The following is a 14853-nucleotide window of genomic DNA, read 5'->3' as shown; positions in this document are numbered from 1 at the left end:
GGACAGGTAATGCCTTGGCGCCAAACGGCTAACTGACCACGCCCACTCACGTGTGCAACATCTAATGTGCCAGTTAAAAATTACTCTCCTATGACCATAGACTGTACCAGTTGCCTTAACCTTAAAGGGATAGTAGCATTTTTTTTTAAAGTGGGGTTGTATGATCTACAAATAGCCCCTAAGTACTTTAATTGCAGTAGAAGACTCTCTGCACTCCTCCCGTTAGCAACGCCAGCCCATAGCCCTGCCCAGAGATTTACAACATACATTGTTGTGAATGGACCCAAAGAAACGGCCTATTTTCACAGCCTGAAAGAGGTTTTAAATGAAAAAAAAAAAAAAACAGTTCCATTGTTCGCTATAATTTAATTTTTTCCAGCCCCTCAAAGTGCAGGAAAAACACAGTTTTTATTTGGAGTTAACCAACTGCTGATTGGCGGGCGCTAACCCTGGGCGGAGAGATACGTGAGTTGGTTAGGTCCAAATAAAAACTGTGTTTTTCCTGCACTTTGAAGGGCTGGAAAAAATTATATTATAGCGAACAATGGAACTGTGTTTTTTTTTTTTCATGTAAAACCTCTTTTAGGACGTGAAAATAGGCCGTTTCTTTGGGTCCATTCACAACAATGTATGTTGTAAATCTCTGGGCAGGGCTATGGGCTGGCGTTGCTAACAGGAGGAGTGCAGAGAGTCTTCTACTGCAATTAAAGTACTTAGGGGCTATTTGTAGATCATACAACCCCACTTTAAAAAAAATGCTACTATCCCTTTAAAGGGATATTTCAACATTTTGGCAAATTTGCCTATTGCCATAAACCCTGTTTAGTTTTAGGAGTAGGTTCAATTACATTTAATTGTCGGTGCAAGCTGTTCTGAGATCAGAGACGTGAGCTGCTCAGTTGACGCAACGGAGGCTCATGGTATTTCTACTTTTCCCTCATCACACAACCCAACAACTTGTCCACAAGAGCGTTTTGGAGTTGTTGGATTGTGGGAAAGCCCGGAAATACAGCTTGCCGTGCAGAGCTCACTCCCCGCCGACCTCAAAACATCTTGCACCGACAATTAAAGGTAATGGACCTACCCTTAAAACTTCAGGGATTATGGCAATAGGCGAATTTGCCAAAATGTTGAAATATCCCTTTAAGGACAAAACCATAATAGATTACACAAGTGCCATCTTAATAATGAAAAACAGCAATGGAGATATGCCACGCGTAGAACATACCCAGAGGGTCCACAAGCTGGTGCACGAGACCCATACTTTATCAGCCCTGATGTTCCTGCCTGTCAGCATCATGTGCCGACAAGCAGGTTGCAGATATTGTGAGTAGATGCCCCCCCAAGTGAGGCCCTTGACCTTAATATACTCCAGTGGAACTCAGTAGCCACTAGCACAAGACTGTGGCAATGCTTTCAAGCTATTAACTGAATAACTGATTAATATGAGTGTGTGCATGTATACCATTTTAGGCAGTCTCTAAGTGCCGCCTGCTCCAGGCAGCAGTCCCAGCACGACCTCTGGTATTCTTTTTATATTTTTTGCTTTTGTATCACGTCGGGCAGACCATCGTTAACTACAGAGGAGACACAAACTTGGGACTCGCTGCTTAAATCTTAGTCCACATAAACAGCATGTATCACATCTACATGCATTCACGCACACTGTCGTACCTTGAGGCCTCCATCCAGATGGCAGCGACGACTGGGATGGGAGATTTCTTAATCTTCTGACCTTCTTGACAATTCCTTACAGGACTGGATCAAACTGAAAGTGAAGAAAGCATTTTCTGACATAATTAAAAGCGTGTTTTAATGTAGACAACTAGGACCACAAATGATACCACTTTTGAATAAAGGGAGCTATGTTTCTCTCTTGACAAGCCCCAATTTGTTTGCAGTTACAGGAACATTTCACAGTGTGTAAAAATTAAACAAACTCAACTTTTTCCACTCTTGTCTGAACCACATACACATATGTAATAGAAAATCCTTGTTCAAGCCCCAATAAGCCTGCTTGACACCTGTCCTGGTGATGAAGTAGACAGGCCTGTTGGAGATCACAGGCAATTCCAGGATTTTCTTAAATGAGGTGGCACAGGAGGGGACCAAAAAGCAGTGAAGGTGGGGGCTCATGGGAAATCAGAAAATTCTTTTAGAAATACATTGGCAGGATTGAAAATTGGCTTAGAAAACACCAAGTGATTTCTGGGTTCATGTGCCACAGGTGGTATTACATGAACAGTGGCATAGACAGTGAGGTGATGCATTCAGATAGCTCCAATAATACAGTGTGCTCTTATTTTTGAAATAAAAGCTAAACGAGTAGAGGGGTGAAATCCTGATAAACAAAGCATGCATTGGGCAACAGATTTATAGATGTGCATCTTTCTTAGTTGTTGTTTACATAGCATGGTTATTCTTCTAAGTCATGCTCAATTATGCCATCATGGTTAAATAATAATTGTTAGCAATTATATTATTAGACAAATGATTATTACATAATGTATTACCGGTATGTCCTACTGAAATGAATCACAGTCATGACTGCCAAAAATGAACCAAGGTTTTTCATTAGATTAGCAGTATACAAAAGAAATACACTCTTGTCAGTATGATTTCACAAAGTTTCAAGCCAACTGCCCACACTAAATTAGTTAGGAAAGCTGGGGGAAGGGTGGAGAGACACACACTGAAGGTGTTAGAGGCCATTCTGAACAACTCAGATCATCGACTTCATAACACCTCGATGGACCAAAAAAACAACAGTGGTGGACATCTCTTTGCTGCAAGATGGAGTGATACAGAAGATACTTCATACCTGCAGCTATCAGGCTTTTTCATTCTTCTGCAAATTGTAGGCTAGATGAGCTGACAGATGAATGAATTTTCCTTTGGTGGTGATTAACAAAGTCATTCTTATTCTTAAATTATTGATTTTGCACTGCTTTCCAGACAGTAAGGATTGTGGGCTGAAATCATGTTTGCAGGAAACTTATTTGCATTTTATTTTGGAAAACATATGCATAAAATTCATGAACTAATACAAAAGAAACCAGTAATAATATTGTTCCATATTAATATCAAGTGTTCACATCATCCTCCAGTCACTGCTGACCACTGTTCATTTACAGAGTCTGCAGCTGGTTCCTCAGAATTGAAGCCTCAGCTGCCATCTCCTCCTCTGATCTCCACTTGGAGGGAATATCCTCAGTCTCTCGGTCGTGTTTCTGCAGCTCATCATAGATGCTGTCATTCCTCTCAAAGTCCCCATTCCTCCTGGGCAGCACATGGACGTGGACGTGCCTCACGGTTTGTCCGGCTTCGGGTCCGTCCTGGATGGCGATGGTGAGCGAGGTGGCGCTGAAGTGTCTCTCCACCAGGTTGGCGACTCTTTGGGTGGTGCTGAATAAATCCGCCACCTCGTCCGGCTGCAGGTCACGAAAACGCTCCACGGGTCTCAGCGGGCACACCAACACATGCCCGGGCACCACGGGCTTCCTGTTGACCAGCGCGAAGGACAGCTCGGTCTGCAGGAACACCGACGAGGCCTTGATGAGATGCTGCCCGAAGCGGAGGGTCGACATTGCTGCTGCGGCTTGCTATAATCCTAGTACAAAATATTGAAATCTTCCAGCAGCTAACTAACTCTATAGCCTTAATCCCAGGTTTGAGAGATGGTGGTGCAGGAAACTACCGGCTGCACAAACACACACCTGTCATCCTCACCGAAAAGTGTCAACAGCAGAAGGACCTCAGCGGCAGAGCCTATGGTTTTATTTCTTCCAATATCGTCTGTTTTGATAGTAAAAAATAAATAAATATTTTTTTGGATACCATTTACGTGACATATAATTGAATTTGAGCACAAAAGAGGCAAAATATGAAGTAAATTGTTTGTTTTCTTGTTCGTTTTGTTCAGGCATATTTTTGGGCAGCCATAATTTCATGGGTCCTTGACGGCGGTTAGTGGGTATTGTAGTCCGGTAGCGCTGCTAAAGTGGTTGTTAGTCGTTTGACTGGGAGGCAGTCGGCAAAGACATATCACACACACACAGGTAAGCTCCAGCTTTACTATCACTATTGATAATATAGAATTAGAAAAAGATAAAAACACGTTGACATTTCTGTAAACACGCGTCTTTATCCCTAAAAAAAAGCGAAATAGCTCGCAACTTAATGGAAACTTTTGCTAACAATTAGCTAGCTCTAAACGTTACTAGTTAGCGTGTAGCTTCTAGCGTCATTTTCTGGGAATTTTATTTTTAATCTGGGCAAAGATTGTTTTTTTAAAAGGAAGCAAAGGTTATTTGACCTGTTTGCTGGTGGTTTCACCCAATTTTAGAGTTGTAATGGTGCGTTTACGTCCCCTGCTATGCTGCTGGATAGGAAACTAGGTGAAGGGTCACAGTCGGGGTTGAGGTGGGGGAGGCTGGGCTGGGTGACCGCACAATGATATGTCATGTTATGCTACATAATAAAACACAGAAATAGGCTAGATACTCAAAAGGCATTTTCTTTAAAATAATAATAACTAAATCAACCCTCCATTCATACATTTTACTTTACACTTCAGCGTTTCAAGCTAAGTGCAACTGATCCGTCGTATTTTAACACACATGATCTGCAATGTCATACTCAGGGGTTAGCTAATTATAAACAGTGGGAAGATCCGCGGTACTGACTGGTTTATTGTGTCTATTGCGATTTAGACTGTCAGGTCACAGGAGCTTACAACAGGTGACCTTTAGCCCACAGAAGTGAGAGGCAGTGTAGTGTGGTTATATCACTCTGCAGGTGGCACTGTAATAATGGAAACACATCATGCAACACAGTCTCCATTGGAAGAGAAGTGCGCACAAAAAGCTGTAGGACCACAGTGTAGAGATACTGAGTCCTGCATAAGCTGTTCAATGTTCATTTTTGTTACAGCTGTTTTAGAGAGGTGTTGATTCACCTGTGTATGCACAGAGAGGCGTTTCTGCTACTTAGCCAACTCTGACTGAGTGTTTACCACACTGTTCTTTGCATTAACTGTGAGTTTTTCTACTGCATGAGGAAAAATGACTCTCTTTAAACAGAAAATAGCAACATTTTAATCCAAAACATGGAGATGCAAGGCATGGTCTTGAATTTAATGATGTGAAAACTGGGGAGAAGTTTGGAGTGACGATCACAGTTTCTTTCCATCTAGACCATCATGGCTATGTTGCTGAACTCAGTGCGGAGCTGCTCCATCAGCCCATCCTGGGCAGTGAGGCTTGGTGAGTCTGCATCCTCATTTTCAACACTTTAACAGAGTCTTAAAACATGACAAAGTAGTTGGATAATATTCAGTCACACAGGAGAGTAGAGTCAGAAATAGAGGACTGAAGATAAGCTTAGCCAATTCTTATGAATACATGCTGTATACGAGTTCACAAAATGATATCGGCCTACCATCACTTTTGTTTGTTTGGTAGTTGTACCGGTAGTCATTTAAGATGTTTGTAGTTTAGTAATTTAAAGTGAGGATGATGAGGAATGTTTTTCTCTGTGTCTCAGGGGCCCGTTCTCTCAGTACGACATCTCAGCTTCAGGCTCAGGGTAAGTCACTTACTTTAACTGTTATGAAAATCAATATTATGGACCTGGCCAGAGATCACACTTAATGTGAGCTGAATATTTACGTTTTTATTTACTTATTGTCTTCTCTTTTTTTGCAGTTCAGACAAAGAGCAAGAAGACCCTGGCTCGGCCCGGTGTGAAGAACATAGTGCTGGTGGAGGGAGTTCGAACGCCCTTCCTGTTGTCTGGAACCACGTGCGTCAGCGTGTTTATTTTATTTATGTTGCTTTGGCGTGATCACTGCTAAAAATAGGTTGTTTGATCTGGAGGTCAATTGAAGTCAAGTGACTTTGTTCTACATGGTCAAGCTGTGAGGCTAAAACCTGTTCTTGTTTGTGTTTCCAGATATGCCGACCTAATGCCACACGACCTGGCCAGAGCAGCTCTGCAGTGAGTGTGTCACATCTTGTTTTCTATTTTCTTTGTCACAAAATAAACAACTCCACCATTTGTTTCTACAGCGTTAATCTTGACTGAGTGTGTGTGTTCTGCTCTGTCCAGGGGCCTGCTGACCAAAACAGGAATGCCCAAAGATGCTGTCGACTACATCATCTACGGAACAGTCATCCAGGAAGTTAAAACCAGCAATGTAGCAAGAGAGGTACACACACACACACACACATCCTTACACCCATTATCACTAATTCAGCTTATTCGATTAAGCTCTGTTGGAGTGTAATAATACCTCAGAATTATTTTTTATTGGATAAATGCGCCTCTATCCTCTCTGATGTATTCCTCTGTGTTGAAGAGAACCTCCCCCCTTTTTTTTCATCCAGTATACAAAGCAAGTCTCTTTCCCAAATCTGTTTACGAGTATCAGATTTTTTTTACCGCTCATCCAGGGATGTATCATGTACCATTTGGATGCTTTATGAAATAGCGCTGGCTGTTGCAGGGAGCTGTGTTGTGCATCTCCTTCATACCTGACTCTGTTCACAGGCAGCACTGGGCGCCGGCTTCTCTGACAAGATCCCAGCTCACACCGTCACCATGGCTTGCATCTCCTCCAACCAGGCAATGACCTCAGGTGCGTTAGAGATGGAAACCTCTACGTCAGACCTTTTCCATTTCACATGCATGCACCATAGTGTATATCGTTTGACCTCTCTCCTCCTTCTCCGTCTCTCTCCAGCTGTTGGTATGATCGCTGCAGGCCAGTGTGACGCTGTGGTCGCAGGCGGGGTGGAGTTCATGTCTGACGTTCCCATCCGTCACAGCCGCAAGATGAGGAAGACCATGCTGTCCCTCAACAAAGCAAAGACCGTCGGTCAGAGGCTCAGTCTGCTTGGCAGCATCCGGCTGGCTCACCTCTCCCCAGAGGTAGATATCCACTTAAAATCTCCCAATACTTGCATCAAAGTCCACTTTTTCCTCTGTAACCGTTGATTATTTGTGTGTAGCTTCCTGCCGTGGCTGAGTTCTCCACCGCTGAAACTATGGGCCACAGTGCCGATCGTCTGGCCGCTGCTTTTGGCGTCTCCAGAGTGGAGCAGGATGAGTTCGCTCTGCGATCACACACACTCGCCAAAAAGGCCCAGGATGCGGGTCTGCTGCAGGACGTCATCTCCTTCAAAGTGCCAGGTAAACGCTGCTCCACCCTGTTAACTGAGATATGAAGTTTAATGAATCAATCTGTCTGTTGTTGTTTGTTCTTTGCACTGGTTCAGCTTGTAAGTGCTTATATAAACCATTTATTGGTGTTGGTAGTTGTGTGTCAAGCTGAAACAATTAATTGCTTCGTTAAGTGAGAGGAAAAACAATCTTGATGATAATAAGTTTCATTTTTGCCCAACAGTTCCTGGTCCAAGCCTCTTATTTGTCAAGATTTTCTGCTTTTCTGTGGTTTACATCAGCGCCGTAAACTCAATTGCCTCATTTTTTTTTTTTTCTGACATTAAAGAAACATTTACTGATATAATTCAGAAAATAAGTAGAAGATTAAACCATAATGAATATAGTCATTCGTTTTAGCCCTATTGGCATAATGTAATTTATAATATTTACATTTTTTTTTTAAATTGTGTGTACAACAGGAACTAATAGATCCAATATGATAAACACCACTGGCTCAAATAATCTGACTGATGCTGTGGCAGGATTGTAACTGATTTTTCTGATTGTTTAAATGATGACCATGTATTTTAATTTGTCTTGTCAAGGCCGTGATATTGTTTCTAAGGACAATGGCATCCGACCATCCTCCATGGAGCAAATGTCCAAACTAAAGGCCGCCTTCGTTAAACCTCACGGCACAGTGACTGCTGCCAACTCCTCTTTCCTGGTAAACACACACACACACACACACACACACACACACACACACACACACATAAATTCTCAGTGTTCTTAATTCCTCCTTCCTGCTTCAGAAAAGCGCCTTCAGCGTAGACATCAACATCTGTCTCTGTGTGTAAAAGAAACACACAAAGCTGTGCACACTTGAAGCTACATAAACAAAGCTGCAATTGACCTGAAGCAAAATACTGTAAAAACATTTTTGGTTGAGTACGGTGAGTCTCTTCAGTTCAGACAGCAACTTTGACTTTGAGTTTACAGTTATCTGAAGCGCTCTTTTGGGCTTCATAATTGCATTACCTGCCAACAGTTTAGGTTCAACGTTATACACCTGCCCCAAAACTACCTCCCATGATTCCCGTTCACAAACAGAAACGCTGTCACTCGTCACAAACTGCCCCAACTGTGAGTAAAGCGCTCGTTTGTGTGTGTGTCCTCAGACTGACGGTGCCTCTGCTGTGCTCGTCATGTCGGAGGAGAAAGCTTTGGCTATGGGTTACAAGCCTAAAGCCTACCTCAGGTATCTGCACCCTCTCTGTTTGCAATGACAGCCTCAGTTCCCCCGCCCCCAGTGGAGCTATTTCAGATGACGTGCTAATCTTATTGTGTTTTCATCCTGGCAGAGACTTTGTCTACGTGTCCCAGGACCCCAAAGATCAACTGCTTTTGGGGTGAGTCTCGGTGTCTTCTTCTTCTAATTTCAACTCATTTTAAGTTAACTTGTGTCATTTTAAAGTTTGTGTATTATTCTCAGATTTCATCTAGAAGCCTAACAAATATTTGACAAACAAGGGCTTCTTTGTTCCAACAGTTTGACTCGGAAGGAGTTAAAAAAAAAATCTCAAATGTATTTATTTATTTTTAGGCCAACGTACGGCACCCCCAAAGCTCTGGAACGGGCCGGCTTGTCCATGAGTGACATTGATGTCTTTGAGTTCCACGAGGCGTTTGCAGTAAGTTTACACACACAAAATTATGTGAAGGTGGATGAATGTGTGTGTTGATCTAATTTCTATCCAAAATAGTTTTAGATCGATCGTCCATTTTTTTTTGTTTTTTATTGAACTAGAATCTCTCAATTTCTGAATCCAATTGTTGTGTGTGTGTTATTCATAGACATCAATGTTGGAGTCAGATTTGATTGGTCTTCTTCAGAGCTTGCACTTTGAATCAGTAGTGATCAATATGTTTTCAGTCTGGTATCTATGGTAACTCTGTTAACTCTCTATATCTGTGTTTTTTCTTTTTTTCCCAGGGTCAGATTATGGCAAATCTGAAGGCTATGGACTCAGATTGGTTCGCCCAGACGTACATGGGAAGGAAATCAAAGGTAAAAACAGCTGCTGGTCAGATGTTGGCTGTTACTCAGAATAGATATAGTACAGTACGTGTGGATAGTTGCAACACATGAACAGTGTGTGCAAAGTTAATTTTGGCCAAGATACTCAAACAATTGAATTTTTTTGGTCAGCATTTGTTACCGGTGTATTATCCTTGTATATGGTAGTGTCATACTAAAATTGTAAGACTTTGGCCACCTTGGTCAGACATAAAACCTAATCAATTTTTAACAACTAAATGGTGACAAAAAATTTAAAGGTCCCATATTATACTAAATTGAAATTTTCATTTGATGTGTGATTATAAATCAGTGATAGCTTCTATATTGCAACTGTGAATGTATCAAAACTTAAGTGCACACAGTCTGTATTCAGAAACTGGGCCTTAAAACAAGCTGTCTGGACTTCCTGTAACTTTGTGATGTCACAACACCAAGCACCAAGCCCCGCCCACCTGGACCCACCGTCCAACCTTGCAGGATTTCTCTTCTTGACATCTGCTATGTTTTTATTTGATTGCTCAGAAACTAGTCAGCCAATCGATCTGTTATTACTCGAGCTCCAGAGAGACGCCTGAGAGAGGATGTAGAGCACTAAACTGAGATGGTTTTTGGTGTTAAAAAAACACAAATTCATCTTCTTATGGATCAAACTAAATACTGTAGAAGTGAGACATGTGGGATCTTTTTAATTGGTTAAGATCAAGAGATTTGTACGTCTTATTTTGATTTAACTGCGCTCCAGTCATGGAAGTTTATAGCTGAAAAATGTTCACCTGAGCTTCGCCTCTGTGTAAATAGCCGTCTTGATGACATCGTCTGTTTTTTGTGTGTGTGTGTGTGTGTGTGTGTAGGTGGGGACTCCTCCCATGGAGAAGTTCAACCTGTGGGGAGGCTCTCTGTCTCTGGGTCATCCGTTCGGCGCCACCGGCTGCAGACTGGTAACCACAGTGGCACACAGGCTGAAGAAGGAGGGAGGACAGTACGGACTGGTGGCAGCCTGTGCTGCAGGAGGACAGGTAAACTGACAGAATCCATAACACAGTGGAATGGCGTTTAAAGGGATAGTTCAACATTTTTCTTGGTTTCCCTCATCAAACTCACACAATCCTAAAACTCCAAAATGCTCTGGTGGACAAGTTGTGACCTGCACATTCACCACGCTATGAGATAATAACAGAACGTTACCAGACAGAGTTGTTTTAGAGGTAAATACATGCAAAACCGCTGATGTACTACGTTGCCTTCAGGGACAGTTTTTCAGCAAGCAGTCCCTGCATTTACTTCGAAAACAGCTCCATCTCGTAATGTTCTGTTATTATCTCATAGCGTGGTGAATGTGCAGGTCACAACTTGTCCACCGGAGCATTTTGGAGTTGTTGGATTGTGTTATTTGATGAGTTTGATGAGGGAAACCTAACCAAGAAATCCCATTAGCCTCTGTAGTGTAGCTCTGAGCAGCTCGCAGCTCTGCTCCGCCGTTCTAAAAATAGCTTGTACCGACAATTAAAGGTAACAAACCTACTCCTAAGACTATAGCGATTATGGCAATGAGCCAATTTGCCAAAATGTTAAACTATCCTTTTAATGATTTAACTGATCTGTTTTATGTTTCTACACAGTTCTTGGAAACAACTATAATAATATTTCCATTTGATTGATCGATTTCCTCATGAGCTCTTCATTCTTGTGTTTTCCAGGGTCACGCCATGGTGATCGAGGCCTACCCCCATTAAAGCTCTTAAAGCGCCATCTGTAACCCGATCTCCAGGGTCATCGTGACATCTACACACAACACACACAAACACACACTAACATCCAGATAATGCAGTGTACATACTAGCACCACTTTGCCTTGATCAGAGAGGAGTCCGATAACAGTACGTGAATGTGTGTGTGTGAGGAAGCTTGTGTAAATTAAACGTCGCTTACAGGCTGTTAAATTATAGCAGAATGGTGCCGAGGATTTTTTTTTTTTTGGCCTTTTGACTTTGTGGACTTTGAGGGGCATCATGACGGCATCGTCACGGAGTCGGATGTAACATAGCAAAGTTTAAGCACTCAGAGGAGCTCCTGTGCTCATGTTTATATACGTTGTGATATTTTTTTTTCTTTCTTACAAACTGCAGAAATTAAATGATGTGATGATAACCACGATCATTTCTGGGTTCGTTTGATTTCTTTTTTTCTGCATCTAACATCTCAGCAGTTTTGTTTCATTTTCTCATCTACATCTGTTTTTTTTTCTCACAATGAGCTTCCAATTTATGCAGGTATTATTTTATACTGCCTGATGTAAGAGTAACACAACTCTTTAAATAACTTACACTTCTCTCAATTGTGAGGAAATCAAAGTTTGTTGGCAGTTTTTCTAACTCCCTGCTTCTGGTGACCTTTTGTGCACTGACAGTTATTTTAATTTTGGATTAATAATGTAAAAAAAAAAAAAAAAAAGCCAAAACTTTATCCTCTAAAATGTGGCGATTTGCTGGTTTTCTGTCTCTTTCTATGAAGGTAAAGTGAATTATTTTGGGAGGTTTTGTGCTGCCGGTCAGACAAAATAAGCATTTAAATTAATTTTTATTCATTTTGCAGAAAGCAAAGCTCCAAAAAATAATGTTTAGATGAGGTGCAGTTCAAGCCACAGTGAATGATTGTCAGTGGTGCAATGTTTTAGTCTCAAATTCTACCAGTTTACATGCGCATAAAATAAGAAATAGATGAGCAAGTTTTGATTTTTACTTCATTTTATTCTCATCGCATTTCGTTACTTTCCAGCAGAGCTCCACCCACTTCAAAACTGCAAAACCCAAATGGAAAACAAATAAACTACTCTCATTAATAAATCAAAACATTTGTCAGCTTTAACCTCTCTCCAGTAATAATAATAATAGTTGCACCAGGAAATCATGACCAATGTTTAATTATAAGAATTACAAAACATAACATCTTTGTGACTTGTGAGTAGTTTATTGCATTTTTTTTTTCTCTGTACGTGTTTGCTGATGAAGGGGCCTTGATGTACGGACAACAACTTCAAGTCATGTTGATGGGCCATGAGCCATGTTTTATTCAGCAGGGACTGTGGGGAAAGAAAGATCAATGTATAGAAAGCTTTGTGCTGCTGCAGACAACAACAGTGAATTTGGAGATGAGGAGGAGGAGGAGGAGGAGGTCTAGTCTTTAACAGATTGACAAATTTGCATTACCAAAAGCAAAAAAAAAAAAAAAATGTTTTTTGTCTTTTGCATTTGCATCCCGGCCCTGCACTAAGATGTGTCAGCAGTCTGGCTTTTAGATTCCTGTGCACTTAATTGATGGTGAATAACGCTGTCTGCCTCTGACGAGCCGCCTGGTGTTAATGAGGAGGTAAAGAGGAGGATGAGGGCCTGGGCTTCCCGGTGATTTAACAAAAAACAAAAAAAAACAACATGAATATGGAAAATTATTTGGGAATATGACTGGCAGATGACTTTAAAGTTGAGACTGCAGCCGCGGCGTCTGCCTGCCTCTTTTTTTTGGGGGGGGGGGGTGTTCATACAACTTTTACAGCTGCTAAAGTGTTTGTCTAATTGATGGCGGGTGGGTAAATTTATATCAACACATTGCCTCTTCTTCCCTGCTTTGGTGTGCGCACCATCCCCTCAGCGCTCACCGGGGAATCTGACACACTCATACGCACACACACCTGAGGTTGCGGCGGGCTTGTTAACATAACTTCAGTCAGACACTTGCGTTTAAAATGTATTTAAAGATTTAATTCTTCCAGTTTAAGAAATCCTTGACTCTGTCTGAGCGGGGAGGAGTTGATTAATGCAGTCGAGGCTGTCACACACTGCAGGCTGCAGGCGGAGGGAATATAAAACCAATGTTTTACTGCCAAGGCAAAACGGAGCTCAAATGTAAATAGCAGGGAGAGAGAGAGATAGATAGAGAGACAGAGGAGTCTTTTTTTTTTTTAATGTTTTTAAAGCTTCAAACCCGCCTCAGCCCTGCGAGACACCGGAGACACACCGACACACGCCGACATAGCGGGGCCGCCTCCACGCGCCTCTCCTGCCTCAGCGGGGCTTTGATCAGACGGAACCTTTTATGGGGAATGACTGGCGCATGCACCCGCTGCTGTCACTACAAATCTACCTCACCGAGCGCGCGGGGAGGCAAGGGAGAGAGGGAGAGAGAGAGGGGAGAGGTTCGGTGTGTTTGCGCGGGAGGAGGAGGGGAGGTGGGTGGGGGGGGAGTCGGTGTGCAGCGGTGTCTTTCATCTCGTCCTAGCCGGGGCTCACGCGGGGCGGCACCTGCTGAAAGCTGCACTTGACTCGCGCTGCATCCTCTCTCCTCCACCTGCTCCGTGCTCCCTCCGCGCGCCCGGTGTGCGACTTGAGCGCGCGCGTGCGTGCGTGTGTTTGTATGTTGAACAAGTTTGGATGCACTATGTGGAAAATTTGTTAGGCTACAGGGGTCAGTTTAGTTTTTTGTTTTTTTTCTCCCTCCAAAATTGATTTAGTCCTCAAAACATTATTATATATTTTTATATTAGGCTATTAAGACTGCATAGCTCAAGTAGCCTACAATTACATTGTTGATTTAACTTTCTAATTGTTACCTTGACAGAGAAATGCAAGCAAACAAACAAGAACTGAATTGCACATCTGTTTTAACAGCTATGATGTCACTGTGATGTTTCACTTAAATATGTTATCAACACATAGTATTTATTAATGCTTTTGAATTTTTTTGAACTACTTACTTTTTGAAGTTTTTTTTTTTTTGGTACAGTTTCTTGATGGGGTGGGTGGGGGGTGGTTGTTACAGATGTTAAAGACTTGTGCTACTGGATGTCTAAGTTTCCCTCCAATCTAATTAATTTACAGATTCAGGAAGATTCACAAAAGTTTTCTTTTGTATCATATAAGCGATAGTGTGTATGTGTGTTCAACTTTTATGTCAGAGCTTCGCTGTGTGTATGTGTGTGTGTAATATTAAACTAATCAGAACTCTGTGAGCTGCAAACTGAAGGATGAATACTAAACCTGCACAGAGATGTTAAGAGTAAAGTATTTAGTCTTTTACTCTCTGTACCTTCTCTGTTTAATACTGCAAAAGGCAGCTCACAGATATTGATGTATACTGGAGAGAGTGGGTGAAATTTGAAGCCACAGAAGAACATTATTAAAATGACTAAACCAGCTTTAGATGCTTTACTTTTTAAAACTGATATTAAAAAAATAATGCACTTACTCTCAAATTCCTTTAATGTCACAGCATGTGATGTGTATATGTGAAAGAATTAAACTCGGATCATTTACTGGATTTAGTGTAGGTGAAATTCAATCAATTCATTCAAAATTTAACCAAAATATAAACATTATTGATATTATAGCTGACATTCTGTTTACTTACTAGTCTTGCAGAGCTTCATCCATTGTTGTATTTTACACAACGAGGTCATAAAACGTCGTCTAAGCAGCTGATGGTTCGGGACAGTTTGGACTCTACAGTGACTCGGTATTGAAAATGATGAGCTGGACCAGTCAGACTACGGGACATCTGTAGAAAAAGCAGGACAAAAGTTAATCCTAAAGTTAGTAGCATCAGTAAAACCCCTT

The 14853-nt window shown here is 41.7% G+C and overlaps 2 protein-coding genes across 2 annotated transcripts; one reads left to right on the top strand and one right to left on the bottom strand.

Annotated features, from left to right (window-relative positions):
* Positions 1-2992: 2992 nt before the first annotated feature.
* Positions 2993-3724, bottom strand: fhit (fragile histidine triad diadenosine triphosphatase). Its single transcript, XM_085771457.1, has one exon. The coding sequence runs from the start codon at positions 3585-3587 to the stop codon at positions 3129-3131; it is 459 nt and encodes a 152-aa protein (XP_085627583.1). The 5' UTR covers positions 3588-3724; the 3' UTR covers positions 2993-3128.
* Positions 3725-4029: 305 nt separating this feature from the next.
* Positions 4030-11399, top strand: hadhb (hydroxyacyl-CoA dehydrogenase trifunctional multienzyme complex subunit beta). The gene is made up of 16 exons (XM_085771456.1): positions 4030-4058; positions 5195-5264; positions 5545-5586; positions 5706-5802; positions 5953-5997; positions 6109-6208; positions 6550-6637; positions 6743-6930; positions 7011-7191; positions 7770-7891; positions 8346-8425; positions 8529-8576; positions 8771-8858; positions 9161-9235; positions 10099-10263; positions 10945-11399. The coding sequence occupies exons 2-16, from the start codon at positions 5201-5203 to the stop codon at positions 10978-10980; spliced, it is 1419 nt and encodes a 472-aa protein (XP_085627582.1). The 5' UTR covers positions 4030-4058; positions 5195-5200; the 3' UTR covers positions 10981-11399.
* The last annotated feature ends 3454 nt before the right edge of the window (positions 11400-14853 follow it).

Source organism: Trachurus japonicus, chromosome 24 (assembly GCF_045865225.1).
Source record: "Trachurus japonicus isolate A0001 chromosome 24, Traja_1.0".
NCBI classification, from domain to species: Eukaryota; Metazoa; Chordata; class Actinopteri; order Carangiformes; family Carangidae; genus Trachurus; species Trachurus japonicus.
The sequence above is the reverse complement of the archived record's forward strand: the minus strand, read 5'-3'. Positions and strand labels throughout refer to the sequence as shown.